The sequence below is a fragment of the Cebus imitator genome, unplaced genomic scaffold (assembly GCF_001604975.1).
Source record: "Cebus imitator isolate Cc_AM_T3 unplaced genomic scaffold, Cebus_imitator-1.0 Scaffold42, whole genome shotgun sequence".
Taxonomy (NCBI): domain Eukaryota; kingdom Metazoa; phylum Chordata; class Mammalia; order Primates; family Cebidae; genus Cebus; species Cebus imitator.
In genome coordinates this window covers 16,212,414-16,230,098 of record NW_016107357.1, presented here as the reverse complement: position 1 = coordinate 16,230,098, position 17,685 = coordinate 16,212,414, and the positions used below count along the sequence as shown (strand labels likewise).

The 17,685-nt window shown below is 35.8% G+C and overlaps 1 protein-coding gene and 1 pseudogene across 8 annotated transcripts in view; one reads left to right on the top strand and one right to left on the bottom strand.

Annotated features, from left to right (window-relative positions):
• The window catches only part of LYST (lysosomal trafficking regulator), a 215,736-nt gene that overhangs the window by 131,116 nt on the left and 66,935 nt on the right, over positions 1 to 17,685 (top strand). For 7 of the 8 annotated variants that reach the window (XR_001824545.2, XM_017526586.2, XM_017526587.2 and 4 more), the window contains 5 exons: positions 585 to 737; positions 4,844 to 5,005; positions 5,640 to 5,831; positions 8,247 to 8,425; positions 12,156 to 12,362. Coding sequence is in view for 7 of the 8 variants with exons in the window: in XM_017526586.2 (XP_017382075.1) it covers positions 585 to 737; positions 4,844 to 5,005; positions 5,640 to 5,831; positions 8,247 to 8,425; positions 12,156 to 12,362 (893 nt within the window). In the remaining variant the exon portion in view is untranslated. The remainder of the gene's footprint in view (positions 1 to 584; positions 738 to 4,843; positions 5,006 to 5,639; positions 5,832 to 8,246; positions 8,426 to 12,155; positions 12,363 to 17,685) is intronic. The other variant, XM_017526589.2, reaches the window with a different exon arrangement.
• On the bottom strand, positions 14,995 to 17,643 carry LOC108302844 (annotated as a pseudogene).

The following is a 17,685-nucleotide window of genomic DNA, read 5'->3' as shown; positions in this document are numbered from 1 at the left end:
TCTCTTTCTTCTTATAAACTCTTTTACTAAAAGTTTAAGATTAATTTTGTGATAATATCTATCAGTTTCAAAAAAGAAGCCTGAAAAGGGTTGAAAAAGTGGCAAAAATAGAAAAAGTGATTCCTCCATGTAGTTAGTAATTGGCAATACATAATTGAAAGATGTCACTGATTTTTCTTACCAAGTAGAATTTAAAAACATATGCTGTGTAGTAATGCCCTTTAGTTTTCTTTAATGGTAATTATTAAAGGAATATGAAACAAAAAAAAATGTGATAATTGCTGGTTAAACTGTAGCGTTATATAGAAAAAGAAAGTCTCTTCTTTGAAACAGTTTTTAAAATGAAATAAATTTGTGAGCAAGCTAATAATATTTCATTGAAGGTTTTTAGTGACCATTTGTAAATTTGCTTTAAAATTGCCTTTAACAAGAATTATAAAATGTCTACTACTGTCACCCCCATGTTGATCAAAATTTTAAAATTTATATCTAACAAAACATATTGGCATGATACATAAATTCAGTTCAATTAAAAAATTAATAACCACGTAGCTTGAAAACATTCTAGTATCTTCTGTTTTTAGATATGGCTGTTGCACTACAGCTTAGAGTTCTCCAGGCTGCTATGGAATTTATAAGGACCACTGCAAATCATGACTCTGAAAACCTCACAGATTCACTCCAGTCACCTTCTGCTCCCCATCATGCCATAGTTCAAAAGCGGAAAAGCATTGCCGGCGAGTATTGAAATAATATTTTATTAACCATAAATTGAGGCTAGCTTGACTTTTCTTATGCCATTCACATTTCTAAAATATTTCTTGTTTTGCATAAAATTTAAGAAAGATTTTTTTCCTGGGGTAAACTGTTCTGCTGCTTATTTTTAGTGCTTTTCTCATTCAGTTATTTCTTGAGCACCTGCCTACCATGTGCTGAGCATTGTGCTAAATATTGGAGATGCAATGATTTAAAAAACAGACACAGAGATTGTAAAATAGTAGGGAAACATAGAGGGTAGGAATAAAGATTATAATAAGGCAACCTGATCTACATCAGAAATTAAGGAAGTCTCTGAGAAAGTGAGATTTCAATACAGATGTAAAAGATGAGAAAGAAGTTAGCAAGGTAGAGAGTCAGAGAAAGAGTTTTACAGGCAGAATGGATGGCTTATGTGGAGCTTCCAAGACAGGGAAAAGCTGAGCTTGTTCAGAGAACTAAAAGCCATTTAGCTAGAATGTGTCACTTAATGAGAGTGGGACACCAGAAGAAGCTATACAGTATGGTATGGGCCAGAGTCCATTTTTAATCACATGGGTCTTGTTAAGCAGTTTAGATTTTATCGTAATGGGAAGTCATCAGAGGTTTTAAGTAGGTGGCATGCTATAAACAGCTTTCTATTTTGTAAAGATCACTCTGTCTTCTGTGTAGAGAGTGGGTTAGAGGAGAAGAAGAGAGGTAGTGAGGAGTCCAGGGAGGAGGCTATTACAGTAGTCAGGAAAGATGATGGTGGCTTGCACATGGTTAAAATGTACATGATATCAGGGCTTGCTATAAATTAGTACATATCATCAAATAATAAGCATTAATATCGTTAGGCTTCCTTATTTTTTTCCACAAAATCTGCTATGATCTTTATATGAACACAACCCAGAAGGATAACATGAACACCACATACGCAGGATATACACACACATGTGTGTATTATACATAGTGGATAAATATGCATGTACACATGCTCACATGCACACCATCTCCAGACAGAGTATTTGGTAAATTGTTTGAAGTTTAATCACTCTTACTGTCTTAAATGCACTTAAGTTCAAGTCTTTCTTTGACCTGCGTTAAGCTACTTCTGTGTTCAATGCTATGCAAAAATTTTAAACCATGTGAAAAACTCACTTGTGAAGAAAAGCTACTAAGTACACATTATTTTGCAGTAGTATGTTTAAATTATGCTAAATAAAACTTATAAAAGTAAAACTGCTAAAACATCTGTGTAACTAAACTTACTGCCCCTCTACATTCTTCCTTATTTAATATCTGAGCGCAGTCTCTCCTCCTGAGCTGCTCTCCCAGTTGTACATCTCTTTTGTCCTGAATAGAAATAGATTATTTACGAATTCTGGCATTAATGCTCAGCTTCCTGCATGCCAAAAGATGATTGTTGGACACCTTTCCTTTGCAGGACTCCTTGTATTGTCGGTGACTGCTTAGATGGAATTCACTCTCTATTGATAACAGAAAGTATACCTTTACTACCCCTGTGTTTCTTTTGTATTGATACTTCTCATTCTCATGTCTGTTCCTCCCCTGCTTAGATCCCTGATTTTAGTTAATGATCACTTTGGTCAATGATTTCTCTAGCAGTCTTTAATCTCTTTAGATACTAGCATTTTTGTCACCTTGAGCCTCAGAGCCCTGCGTAGCTTCAAGTTTGTTATTTGTTTTTGGTTTGAATCATTTTAAAACAGATAATGGACTTTTAATCTTTTTCACTAGACTGCTCTCCTTTTTTTTGACTCTAAGTAAATGTGATTGCTGTAAGCTATAGGAGACTTATAGAATCCTACAAATTTTTGGCTTAATAAAAGACCTTAAAAGTCATCTAGTCCAGCTTCCTCTTAAGACCCACTCATCCTAGAATTAGGGACTGCTGGCATGTGCACCCCTATACTCATCCCTTTGTGCCCTATGCCACATGTACTCATTCCAAGTCTATCATATCTCTTAGGACCCATCTCTCTCTCTCTGAAGTCTCTCTCAAGAATCCTTCCTGTTTTAAATACTACCCTGTGAACCTAGTTTGCAAAATGCCGCTTTATATGTATTCGGTTGTTGCTTTATAATTGCTTCTGAGTTGGTTTTTTACACATATACTTGGGGAATATTGTGCTTTTAATTTTTTTACTATTAGTTAAAAGTATCATCAAAAGTATATTGGCCTTATATGCTACAGGTACAAAAACTGCAGAATACTGAAGCCCTTCTGTGTGATTACAAAAACTCATTCAAGTCCATTTGTCCATGATACTAAAGGGACATAGAGGGATTTCTATTTCTGTCATGTCTTATCAATTAAGTAATGAATTGTTCCTTCAAAGACTTAAACTGTTCTCTTTACTAATAAATATTTAGGTGTAGTGGGGGGATTCCTAAGTAGACTCACTTAGCATTTGTTGAAAACTACTGACATGAGTGACACCTCCAACCCCACTGCCACTACCCTCCACCTTCAGCAGGAGTTGTGGGGACTGCCAGCAGCTGCAGCTTCCATTATGGCCTCACACCAGACTCTAATAATAGACAAATATACTCAAACCTTGAACCCCAGGATATCCATGACTTGGGACCAAAGTTTCTTCAGCAGTACTCTCGTTACATCTAGATCTTAAGTTCTTGCATAGCTAGAGTAGTTAGATACTATTTTATTGTCAGATTAATCTTCTTACAACCTCACTCAGGTTTACTATTCTAATGCTCAGCAGCTCCAAGTTGCCTGCTGCTAAATAAACAAAACTCTGATTCATTAGCCTCTGTATCTGTTTTTGGTCTAGATATCTATATTGATATATATCTTTATATGTAATTTTACCTAAATGTTATCATGCTCTACCTACTGTTTGTAAATTGATTTCTATTTTTAGTCATTATATTGTAGATTTTTTCCATATTAAGAAACATAAATATACTTTTATTTTTAATGATTGCAAAATAATCTATTATTTTGATATGTATAATTTTCTGTAACTTTTATAGATAAAGGTATTTTTTGCTTGTTGGTTTTTGCTATTATAAATAAGGTAGCAATATACACTTTTAAATGTATTTTTTTCCTTGCCTGTTTATTAATATGAAAAACTTTACACATCACCCTTAATGTATGAAGGTAGAAGTAGTCAGCATTAGGATATTATTTAGAATGCTGGACATGTATTTCAATTTTCATACACTCACACACACACACATAGTTATATTAGTAATTCACATACATATGAATTTTCTGTATATTTCAACCAATAATAATACTAACCATTAAAAGTATTTATTCTTTATGAGGATGAAGCAGGCATTACATTTTATATCCATTTCTTTTTAATCCACAAAATGACTCTTTATCCATTTATTCAACCATCAAATATCAAATATCAAATATTTCTTGAGTACCAACCATGTACCAGTTACTGTTTTACCTGTCTTCAGGGAACTTGTACTGGAAGAAGTTATCAATAAGTATATAAACAAATATATTTAATACAATGTCAGATCGTGAGAAATATCTACCTGTGAAGTAAGCTCTGTTTTTTTTTCTAATCCACATCTTATGTATGAGAAAATTGAGGTTTAGAAAGAAGTGTGCTTAAGGCCACACCAGCTCTGTGTGGCTCATAGCAGGAGTGCTGAAATACCCTCCCACTTTTTCAAGTGTTAATACACACAGTACTAAGGAAGACTTAACTAACATTTCCTTATTCATTGCATTGTCGTGCCTCTGAATTACAATCATCAGCTGCACATACAGTATGAAAGCTGTCAGATGTAGACATTAGGAAGAATCTGCTTAAACTAAGTATATTGTTTTGACAGTATTACTCTTGAATATATACAGGATACAAATATTTGCATTTTCTTATTTTTTGCCTCAAAAGTGACTATCTACCAAAATATATTAACTGATTATGAATACTAATTACCCAAAATACTGAGCGATCTAAAATAGTATTAAAATATTTAAATATCTTATAGGATAAGTCATTAAAACCTGTTAAAATTTAGTCATATTTAAGTAATTTTTATAGAGGTTATTTATAGAAATTGATATATGTTTTCATAATTTAAAACAAAGGTTCAATTCCAATGAAGGGTTCCATTATTCCTCACCTACCAAGACGTCATTTTCGTTCCTATGGTCAACTTCCGATGCCCTTCTCCTTCAGTCCGTTAAATCAAGACTCATCCCCCCAGTTTTCTCCTGGATGCTCTACCTGTATTGTACCTCCCGGAGCAGGTGCAGTAATGGTGCAGGAATGCCACTCCTCTCTGTTCAGTCTCAGGAAACATTTCTCAGGAAATGCTTTTGTAGCATTGAATTCCAAATGATGCATATGTTCTAAATCATTTTAATAACAAATCACTGGAATTATATTCTGATCTCTTCACTTCCATTGATTTCTACTTGTTACTATATCCAATTTTTAATACTACTTTATGAAATTTAGTAACTAATTATCCAGTAATAGTAATATTCTTACTAAAAAAAAAATGATGTGCATTAAAACTGTTGATTTTGGAATACAAAGAAGTGAAACAGTATTTGAAACTATTTTATCAAAATGTTCTGAACTACTTATGCCCATTTAATCCTTTTTCACTCAAACTTTGCCAAATGGCATCTGTTTTACTAAGCTATGTCACTAGCTTCAACATTGTTATTTAGGACTTTGAAACCAAAAGTACTGTTGCACTTCTTCAAAGAGGGAGAAACATCACTTTCTCTTAATCACTCTTTCCTTTGTATGAATTGACTTTGTAGTAAATAAGGTTGTTTTCATGTTCTGGTAATCAAAAAGTTTCGGCAAAAATAGTTTCCTTGATCCTTATTAACACTGGCATTTGATGTTTTAATTTATATACTTTTGAAGGTCCTCGAAAATTTCCCCTTGCTCAGACTGAATCGCTTCTGATGAAAATGCGTTCAGTGGCAAATGATGAGCTTCACGTGATGATGCAACGGAGAATGAGCCAAGAGAACCCTAGCCAAGCAACTGAAACAGAACTTACACAGAGACTACAGAGGCTCACCGTTTTAGCAGTCAACAGGATTATTTATCAAGGTAAAACTATAGGATTCGTTTGTTTTTCCTCAGATTTTAAAATGAAAGAGAATTAATCTAAGAAGAAACTGGTTAGTTTTCAGATATTTAAGCAGCATTATTTTTTAGTTCTTAACATCCATATTATTAAGAGTTTTTTTATTTGGAATTGATAGTCTTGAATAAAAAGTCCACTTTTTAATGCATTCAGTGCTAGCCCAGATTGACCATTTTAAAACCATATGGCACTTCCAGTATGATCTTTTGAGATCTTTGTAGATTCACATGCAGTTAAGAAATAATACAGAGAGACCCTGTATACCCTTTACCCAGCTTCGCCCAGTGAATCTTGCAGAACTATAGTATAATATCACTACCAGGTGAGTGACGTCGATACAGTCAGCAGCATTTCCAGCACCAGGAGGATCCTTCACATTGCCCTTTTCTTAGCCAAACCACTTTCCTCTCACAGTCCCCCCAGCACCCCCTTAGCCCCGTAACCTCTCATCTGTCTTCCATTTGTATATTTTTGTCTCATCAAGAACGTTACATAAATGGAATCATACAGTATGTAGCCTTTTGGAATGAGTTTCTTCACTCAGTATAATAGTCTGGAGAGTCATTCTGGTTGTTGCATGTATCAGTAGTTTGTTCCTTTTTTTTTTTTTGCTGAGTAATATTTGTGGTATGGATGTGCCACAGTTTGTGTGACCTCTCACCTCTTGAAAGGCTTCTGGGTTGTTTCTAGTTGTTGGCTGTTACAAATAAAGCCTCTGTCTGTAAGCATTTATGTGCAGGTTTTGTGTGAACATAAGTCTATTTTTCTGGGATAAGTGCCCAGGAGAGCAATTACTGCGTCATGGTAATTGCATATTTAGGTTTTGTTTTGTTTTGTGTTGGTCAGGCTGGTCTTGAACTCGCTACCTCAGGTGATCCTCTAACTTTGGCCTTCCAAAGTGCTGGGATTACAGGAATGACCCACCGTGCCTGGCCTACATATTTAGTTTTTTAAGAAACTGCCAAACTTTTCCAGAGTGGCTGTACAGTTTTACATTCCCATCAGCAATATATGTGAGGTCCTAGTTTCTTCACATCCTTACCTACCTACTATTTGTTGTTGTCACTATTTTTTAGCCATTCTGACAGATGTGTAGTGATATATTATTGTGGTTTTAATTTGCATTTCCATATTTGCTAATGAATATATATGTACATACTTAAATTGTGATACTTAGAGCAATCACTTAAAAAAGCTATTCAAAGAAATATACTCCAAACACTATAAATAATGTTCTTTCTGCACACACAAAAATGGTAACTGTGTGAGGTGATAGATACATTAACTAGCTTGATTATGGTGGTTATTTGACAATGTATTTATATATCAAAACACCTTATTATGTACAATTTCTGTTTGTCAATTATATGCCGATAAAGCTGAAAATTGTTTTTTAAAAAACACTATAGATAAGACAAAATGTAATGTAAAAAATGTTCGGGTAACCCCAGGAAGACAGGACAAAGAAAACAGTAATTGTTAATCATTAGAAAAGCATGATACACTCAAGGAATTTTTTTTTTTTTTTAGCTTTTTTACTTTTCTTTCTTTCTTTCTTTCTTTCTTTCTTTCTTTTCTTTCTTTTCTTTCTTTTCTTTCTTTTCTTTCTTTTCTTTCTTTCTTTCTTTCTTTTCTTTTTTTGAGATGGGTTCTCTGTCGCCAAGGCTGGATTGCAGTGGTGTGATCTCAGCTCACTGCAACCTCTACCACCTGGGCTCAAACAGTCCTCCCATCTCAGCCTCCTGAGTAACTAGGACTACAGGTATACACCTCATGCCTGGCTAATGTTTGTATTTTTTTGTAGAGATGGGGTTCCACCACATTGCCCAGGCTGACCTCGAACTCCTAGACTCAGGTGATCTGTCTGCCTTCACCTCCCACAGTACTGGGAATACAGACGTGAGCCACCATGCCCACCTTTTTTTCCTTTGACTTTTCTACTGTACATTCTGTGCAACAGACTCCCAGATTAAACTCCGAAATTGAGCCGTGATTATCACATACACAGCATGTAAATGGATAGCATATGCAGAGAAACAGCTCTTTAGATCCACTCATGTAAATATGACATGGTCTTTATGTTTAATTTGTATAATAAGCTCATGCTTTGAACCATTTTGTAGTTTAACTTACCTTCATTAGTCAATTAAATATTAATTTAAAATTGCATGACATGCATTTTTAAATTTCTACATTATTTTATGTGAATTCACTTTCTACTACATTGTATCTACTACATCTAATACACCTGATACACATTTAAATTGTGATAACTGAATTAGTAATTAAATACAATATTTTTACCAGCATTATTACTGTTTATAATGGGTAGATAGCAGTGATATGACTAATTTTGTATTCTTTTTTTCAATTTAAAGAGTTTAATTCAGACATTATTGACATTTTGAGAACTCCAGAAAATGTAACTCAAATCAAGACTTCAGTTTTCCAGACCGAAATTTCTGAGGAATATATTCATCATGAACAGTCTTCTGTTTTCAATCCATTTCAGAAAGAAATTTTTACATATCTGGTAGAAGGATTCAAAGTATCTATTGTAAGTAAATTGATTATATGGGAAATGTTCATTCACACAAAGGGAATAGAGGTTTTTGTTGACTGTATTGTATGTTTTCAAAACCGTATTTCTTTGTGCTCTTACAGAGAGCTTTTTAAAACTCAGGCAACTTGAATTTTAATTATAGAGTAATATATATTGCTAATTCACCCTTTCCAAAATGACTCATCTCATGCAGCATTGCTTTTTAAGCCTGTAACCCTAAAGGCTATTTTCTAGTGTTGTAGTTAAGTAAGATGAACATCAGAAAAAAGTAGATCATCATCATTGATGACTGCTATAAGAGTTTACATTAATTGTTTTTAAAGGACTATATTTATGGATACTTGTTCTCAAATTTCTAAATTATTATGAATTTTAGATCTTGGCCTAAGTGTATCTGACACCTTCAAAATTATATAGAGAATACTGATAAGTGTCAGGGTTCCTTTATCATCACCTCACTTGGGTTTCTGTGGGTCACTTACAGTTGACACAATGGAACAAGTCGGTCAGTTTACTCCATAGATAGTAAAGGCCAATCTAATTGTAGCAGATCTCATAAATCATGACATGCCAGTCTCTAAATCTAAACTAGATGTTGTTGGTTAGTTCTGAACAGCAAAACCGAGTGCGGATTCACTTAGAACTCAGTCACTCACACAGGACCCTTAGGTCTAGATGTAATTAGAGAGGAGCAGTTTCCAAAACTCAGAATGAGTTCTGAATGTACTGCTTCCAGTTTTAAACCAGATACAGGTGATTTGATCAGCATTTGGCTAGGCTTAGTGGGACCATAGTTAAAACAATTGGTTAATTGTTAGGGAATAGTCTGTGGTAAACCCATAAAGTAGTTTCCCCTTATCTTCGGGGGATACATTTCAGGACCCCTCGTGAGTGCCTGAGACCACAGATGCTACTGAAACCTATATATAATATGCTTTTTCATATACATACATACCTATGATATAGTCTAATTTATGAATTAGGCATAGTAAGAGATTAACTATAATAATAAAACAGAATAATTATAACAATATACTTTACTAAAAGTTACGTGAATGTAGTCTCTCTCTTTTTACAATGAGTAAATATCTTATTGTATAGTATTTAACTATTTTCGGACCATGATTGACTGTGGAAAGCAAAACCACAGGTAAGGGGTATTGCTATCTGCAGTGCTTAATTTGTGACTGTTGTACTCAGTAGTATGGCGCAATTCAAGTCTTTATTATGAATCTTTTCTCTTTTTATTGCAAAATCAGTGTAAGCTTATTTATCATTGTTCTTTGATAGTTTTTTTTAAATTTATAATTTGTGAGCCCTTGGTAATTTTTTAATGGCTTAGGACATAAAATTTACCATTTTGACCATTTTTAAGGATACAATTCAGTGGCATTAATTATAGTCATATTGCTGTGCAGCCACTGTCACCATCATCCATCTCTTGGAACTTTTTTCCCACCCCCACCCCCCCCAGAGATGGAGTCTCATTCTGTCTCCCAGGCTGGAAAGCAGTGGCCCAATCTCAGCTCATTGCAACCTCCACCTCCCAGGTTCCAGGGATTCTCCTACCTCAGCCTCTCAAGTAACCGGGATTACAGGTGCACATCGCCACATCCAGCTAAGTTTTGTATTTTTAGTAGAGACGGGTTTCTGTATGTTGGTCAGGCTAGTCTCATACTCCTGACCTCAGGTGATCCATCTGCCTCAGCCTCCCAAAGTGCTGGGATTACAGGCATGAACCACCGCACCCAGCCAGAACTTTTTAATTATCCCAAAATGAAACTCTGGACCCAATAAATCATAACTTTTACCACCCTCTCCCCCATTACCCTGTAATCACTATTCTACTTTCTGTTTCTGTGAGTTTGACTGTTCAAGGTACCCATTGTAAATAGAAGCATACAATATTTGTCCTTTCGTGTATGGCTTTTTTTTTTTTAATTGTACTTTAGATTCTGGGATACATGTGCAGATCATGCAAGATTGTTGTATAGGTACATTCATGGCAAGGTGGTTTGCTACCTCCATCCTTCCATCACCTATATCTGGCATTTCTCCCCATGTTATCCCTCCCCAACTCCCTACACCCCGCTGTCCCTCCCCTAGCCACCCCTAACGGACCCCACTGTGTGATGCTTCCCTCTCTGTGTCCACATGTTCTCATTGTTCAACACCCACCTACAAGTGAGAACATGCGGTGTTTGATTTTTTGTTCTTGTGTCAGTTTGCTGAGAAATGATGGTTTCCGGGTTCATCCATGTCCCTATAAAGTACACAAACTCATTGTTTTTTATGGCTACGTACTATTCCATGGTGTATATGTGCCACATTTTCTTTGTCCAGTCAATCATTGATAGGCATTTGAGGTGGTTCCAGGTCTTTGCTATTGTAAACAGTGCCACAATGAACATACGTGTGTCCATGTCTTTATAATAGAACAATTTATAGTCCTTTGTGTATATACCCAGTAATGGGATTGCTGGATCAAATGGAATTTCTATTTCTAGATCCTTAAGGAATCACCACACTGTCTTCCACAATGGTTGAACTAATTTACACTCCCACCAACAGTATAAAAGTGTTCCTATTTCTCTACATCCTTTCCAGCATCTGTTGTCTCCAGATTTTTTAATGATTGCCATTCTAACTGGCATGAGATGGTATCTCAATGTGGTTTTGATTTGCATTTATCTAATAACCAGTGATGATGAGCATTTTTTCATGTTTGTTGGCTTCATATATGCCTTCTTTTGAAAAGCGTCTGTTCATATCCTTTGCATACTTTTGGATCAGTTTGCTTGTTTTTTTCTTATAAATCTGCTTTAGTTCTTTGTAGATTCTGGATATTAGCCCTTTGTCAGATGGGTAGATTGCAAAAATTTTTTCCCATTCTGTTGGTTGCCGGTTCACTCTAGTGATTGTTTCTTTTGCTGTGCAGAAGCTCTGGAGTTTAATTAGTCTATTTGTCTATTTTGGCTTTTATTGCGAATGCTTTTGGTGTTTTAGTCATGAAGTCCTTGCCTATGCCTATGTCCTGGATGGTTTTGCCTGGGTTTTCTTCTAGGGTTTTTGTGGTGTTATGTTTAAGTCCTTAATCCATCTGGAGTTAATTTTGGTATAAGGTGTCAGGAAGGGGTCCAGTTTCTGCTTTCTGCACATTGCTAGCGAATTTTCCCAACACCATTTATTAAACAGGGGATCCTTTCCCCATTGCATGTTTTTGTCAGGTTTGTCAAAGATTAGATGGTTGTAGATGTGTGGTGTTGCTTCCGAGGCCTCTGTTCTGTTCCATTGGTCTATAGCTCTGTTTTGGTATCAGTGCCGTGCTGTTTAGATTACTGTTGCCTTGTAGTGGCTTATTTTATTTAGCATAGTGTCCTCAAGGGTCATCCATATTATAGCATGTGTCAGAATTTCCTTCCTTTTTAAGGATGAATAATATTCCATTGTAAGTATATAGCACATTTTGTTTATCTGTTCATCCACTGATGGATGTTCAGATTGTTTCCACCTTTTGGCTATTTTGAGTGATGCTACTATGAACATTGTATGCCGATCCCTTTTAAACTCCTATTTGTATGGGTATGTGTATCTCTTTCTAATTTTGACGATTAAAACCAATCTGGAATAAAACATGTTCTATAATCTTCTTTAGAGCTGTGTTGAGTCTAGCGTAGTATTTCTTAAGCAATCTGATCCTAATTCATTCCTATCTTGATTTTAGGGTTCAAGTAAAACCAGTGGTTCCAAGCAGCAGTGGACTAAAATTCTATGGTCTTGTAAGGAAACCTTCCGAATGCAGCTTGGGAGACTATTAGTGCATATTTTGTCACCAGCCCACCCTGCACAAGAGAGAAAGCAAATTTTTGAAATAGTTCATGAACCAAATCATCAGGAAATACTACGAGACTGTCTCAGCCCATCCCTACAAGTAAGTATCTCAGCTTTGATAAGATAAGTAAAACTTTTGGTGAAATATAAAGTCTGAATAAAACAAGAACTGAAATTAAACCGAATTTTCATGCCTAATTTATAAATATAATTTTCTTACCAAACAAATTTAACCTAAGGTCTTTCCTCAGGTGCTTTACACAGGCTCCATTTGACCTCTGTGTTTATTTCCCAATCTTATTTCTAGTGCTTAAATTAGAAGTTCTGTATCAGAGTTTCTATCAGATACTTTGTAATGTGTTAACATATCTTAAAATGCTTTCTTTAAGGATTGTTTGGAGGCTTTTTTGAAAGGCTTATATTACCTGTGAAACATCTATATTGAATAGCTCAAACAACAGTACATATAACGTATCTAAAAAATATATATAGTAAGTTAAAATAGAAAAAAAAATAACCATTTGGAATAATCAAACCCAAAATACCTAAAAGAATTTCAGAGTCCATAAAGTCTATCACTTCAACAGTGGTAGATAGAAAATTTAAAAGGTACATTAACCCATATTGTAGGGCTGTTTAACAGTTTCTTATAAAATTAAACATATATTTAACTTGTGACCATGTTATTCCATTTCTAGATATTTACTTAAAAGAGAAATTAAAACATATGTTTATAAAAAGACTTGTTTAAGAATATCCATGGCAGCCTTTTTTCATAATGGCCAAATTCTGGGAATATTCAAATGCTTATCAACAGAAGAATAAACAAAGTGTGATTTATTTTACCTGTAGAGAGAAATCTGTATAGACTATTCTACAGCACTGTGTAGACTCTTCTACAGCTCTAAAAAGGAACAAACTACTGATACACCTATCATTATGGATGAATCTCAGAAACATTGAGTGGGGAAAGGGACAGCCAAACACAAAGGAACACAATCTGATTCTATTCATCTGAAGTCCAAAAACAAGCAAAACCAAGATATGATGATAGAATTTATGACAGTAGTTGTCTCTGTGGAAGGGGAATGGTGAGAAAGGGAATTGACTGGAAAGGAGTTTAAGAGAACTTTTTGGGGTGATAAAAATAAGATCTTATTTTGAGTAATGATTAAGTGGATGTATGCAGTTGTCAAAACTCATAGAAACAATGTATGTATGCTTATTACATGTAAGGTATACCTCAATAAAGAAGGTGAGAGAGGATATATTTAAAAAGATAATATCATCTTTAATACATAGAAAACTCATATTAAGAGTCAAAACTATCTTGAAGGGATACTTGTAGGTGCTCTTTCCAGTATTAAGACACTTTCAAGTACACTGAAGGCACTGTCTTCCATTTCACAAGACAGCGACATATTTAGCCCGTACGTTCCTTCTGTGGAGAACTTGAAGTGGTGCTTTTTTCTTTCCTTTATACCCAGCAAAGTTGCTCTCCATCAAAATTCAACTGTGGTGTTAACAGTCCACTTTTCCTCATACCGGTTTCCCCTCTCCACCAATTTGTGTCTGTCAGTGGTATCATTATTGAATTTCAGCCTGAAATATTGAACTGTTACTGTCATTGACTTTTTCTTCTCTCTCTCAATCCATTTCATCACCAAGGCCAGTCATTTATTCACCCACAAAGACTGAGGATATAATCTTTAACCTAATAATTTTAGCAGCCACTGATGATAATTACCAAGATATACTTTTTCATTAAGGAGTTACAAAATAGTGATTTCTCTAAGTCTCTCATTCCATCAACATCTGTAAGCTCTGACTCTTCTATAGGGAGGAACTTTCCCTTGTCAACTATTTGGCTACCTTTCTTTTTTCTCTTTTTTTTTCCACTGTTCAAGGTTTATTGGGGGTTTTAGTTGGTATGACACTTGGATAGTTGGTTACATTGTTTATATGTAGATCTCGTTACATTATATGGTAATGTACACTGCTGATATAGTTCACAAAATAAGATCCTTTGGAACAATTATGCACAAGACACGCAATATTAGATTTATACACTGGATCCCAGGATGTTATTGATTGGAAAAAAAATGTTGAACTAGGCATGTTCAATGAAGGAGCCAGGAAGTTATATAAAACATGGTAAACATCCATCTGGTTCAAGGGGCAACCGCAGCATGTGCAGCATCTGCAGTGGTGCCTCAGAGGTGGCAGAACTATTTCACACTAACCATTTTAGGACTACTCAACAGTAGCACTATCCAGCATCAGGATATAGCTGTAGGATTTTACAGACCATTCCTATTTCTAACTTTAGGAATTGATGTTTTTCCCAATCCATCTTAACATTACTGCTTTAATCACAGATCAGATAAAAAGGACAACATGCACAACCTCCAGCTAAAATCCTGTTGTAGCCTAGACAGTGAAATGGTATGACATCAGAAGACTTTAAAATTGCAGCTCTTGGGCCGGGCGCGGTGACTCAAGCCTGTAATCCCAGCACTTTGGGAGGCCGAGGCGGGTGGATCACGAGGTCAAGGGATCGAGACCATCCTGGTCAACACGGTGAAACCCCGTCTCTACTAAAAATACAAAAAATTAGCTGGGCATGGTGGCGCATGCCTGTAATCCCAGCGACTCAGGAGGCTGAGGCAGGAGAATTGCCTGAACCAAGGAGGCGGAGGTTGCAGTGAGCCGAGATCGCGCCATTGCACTCCAGCCTGGGTAACAAGAGCGAAACTCCGTCCCTAAAAAAAAAATAAAATAAAATAAAATAAAATTTAAAAATAAATAAATAAATAAAATTGCAGCTCTTTTTGGATCCCCTAAGCATATCTGTACTCTTCTTCAAACGGGCCTGTTCCTTGGGAGTCAGAGTCACCTTCACAAGGTCTGAGATTCCATTCTGTCCCAACATGCAAGGAACACTAAAGAAGACATCAGCCTTTATATCATGGAGACCCTTATGGTGGAATTAGATGCACCCGCCTAAGATTCTTCGTTATAGTCTGCCAAATCTGCCACGGAGAGTCCAGTGGCCCAGGATATGTAGCCTTTGAGTTTGATCACCTCCTAAGCACCCTCAACCACCTGCTTATGAACTTCTTTCCACTGTTCCTTATCTGTATCAGTCCCTAAATCTGGGTGCAGAGTTTTCAGGGAGAAACCAGCAACATTCACACCACTCCATACAGGCACAGCTAGAATCTCCATGTTCCCCAAGGACGCACCCATGACAGCTTAATGGGTGAACTCCCAGCCCTTCCTCCATCAGGTAATGGAATCGGGCTGAATCCAGATTGCAACCACTTCCAGTAACAAGGTTTTTGGGAAAGCCACTTATCTTCCAAGTTACATAGGTCAAGATACCAACTGGATTTGAAACAATAAGCAATGTGCAGTTCAGGCTGTATTTTACATTAGGAATGGTGAATTTAAAGATGTTCATGTTATGCTGGACCAAATTAAGATGGCTTTCTCCCTGTTGCTGACATGCCCAGCCATGGTATGACCAGCTTGGAGTTTGCAGTTACATTATAGTCTTTGCCAGAGATAATCTTTGGTGTTCTAAGGAAAAGGCTGCCATGTTAGAGATCCATCATCTCGCCCTTCAGTTTGTCTTCCATGACATCAACAAGAGCAAGTTTACCTGTCAAGTCCTTCATTAAGATACTGATGGCACAGGCCATGCCAACAGCACCAGCCCCAACAACTGTAATCTTATTCTGGGGGTCTGTTCGTCCTTTAGAAGATTATGAATTGGCTGATCCTTCAGAGTTTCCATATTGGACTTGGAACCAGAAGGAATCAGGAATTCACTTTGGGTGGGCATCACGGGGCGCGGCAATGAGATCTGGACCTGGAGGGAGGCTCCAGCCCCTTGGCTACCTTTAAATACAGTGAGTCAAGGAAAGGCAGGAAAAATTCTGTTTCCTTCCCTGTTTATTAATTTTTAGAATGATGAGTTCACGCCCCTAGTGGCCTCTAATTTTTGTATTTATTTTTATTTTTGGAGTGTCATTAGGAACTCAGGTATCATAAAATAAGTGGTATGTGTTTTAGTCTATTGCAGTCATTATTCAGTTTAATATTCAAATTAACACCTCTGTAGATTCAACTTGTTGTGTCAACACGGCCTTTTTCATTTTAACAAGTTAATACAATTAAACTTCCTTGTTTTCTGGCACAGAAGTATGTCCCAGGCCCACCTTACACATTTCCTTCCCCAAACCTAGAACCTAACTTTCCTCCCAAGAAGCCTTTATTTCCTTTTAAGATGATGATGGTATTTAGAGACTATAAATCTGGGGACTAGGTATGTTTATTTCTACTAGGTTGTCATTTCTTCTCAGCCTTTTTTAGTGGACAAAAGTAGGAAATACATACTTTTTTTAGAAAGAAAAATCATGAGTTTATACTGATACTTTCACTTTTTCTTGGATTTTTTTTTATTTGTATTTCTTATTAATGTTGATATCTTGGTTACTAACATTAACATAGTCATTTATTTACTTTGTCTTTCTACATATATAACATTTTCAAAATAAGATGACCAACATGATCGCTAATAACAGTCCTGCTGAGTGCAGTTTCAGATGTCTTTGTGGTTCTTTTTGTCCTTAGCCTGTTATTATGATTATACAGTGAAAATGCTGTATTATAAAAGCACTTAAAGTCGTTTTCTTTATTTGGTCATGCCACCAGCTTCAAACAATTAGTTAGGTAGGTGGGCTTTTTTTTTTTTCAGTTTGTTTTATATTTTTAGGGATTCCTTTGGGTTTTTGTTTGCTTGCTTAATTTTGTTTTGATTACACAAACATGTGAAATGTCTGCATGGTTCTAAGACCAATGTTGTGAAATAGCAAATTCAGAGAGGTTCTAGCTTTTATCCTTTCACCCTCCTGTTATTTTTCCCTTCCTCTGTAGGTAACTATTTTTTTCTGTTGTAGGTAAGCAAATTTGTATATACATGTATTTATACATGTAAATATTCTCTCCCCTACTTCCCAACACAAAGAAAGATAGCAAAATATACACACTCTTCTGCATCTTACTTTCTTCACTTAATATATCCTAGAGATTTTTATTACATATTAGTATAGAGTGATCTTTATGCCTTTTACAGCTGCATACATTTAATTTGTATTTCATTTGTAATCTGCCTGGGTTTTTAAGCCCCAGGCTTCTTTTCTGCTGTCCCAACTTGATTCTGATTAACTCTCCAGCCTGCAGACCCTCTTCTCTTCAAGATAATCACATCTTTTGTGTCTTGCGACCTCTTCATATCTTGTTTATTTTTACTGTCAAGCTATTCTATTCATATTGTCCACCAGCACAGAACACCTCTCTCTCCTTTGTCTGTTTATATCCCCATTCCTTTTTTTTTTTTTTTTTTTTTTTTTTTTTTT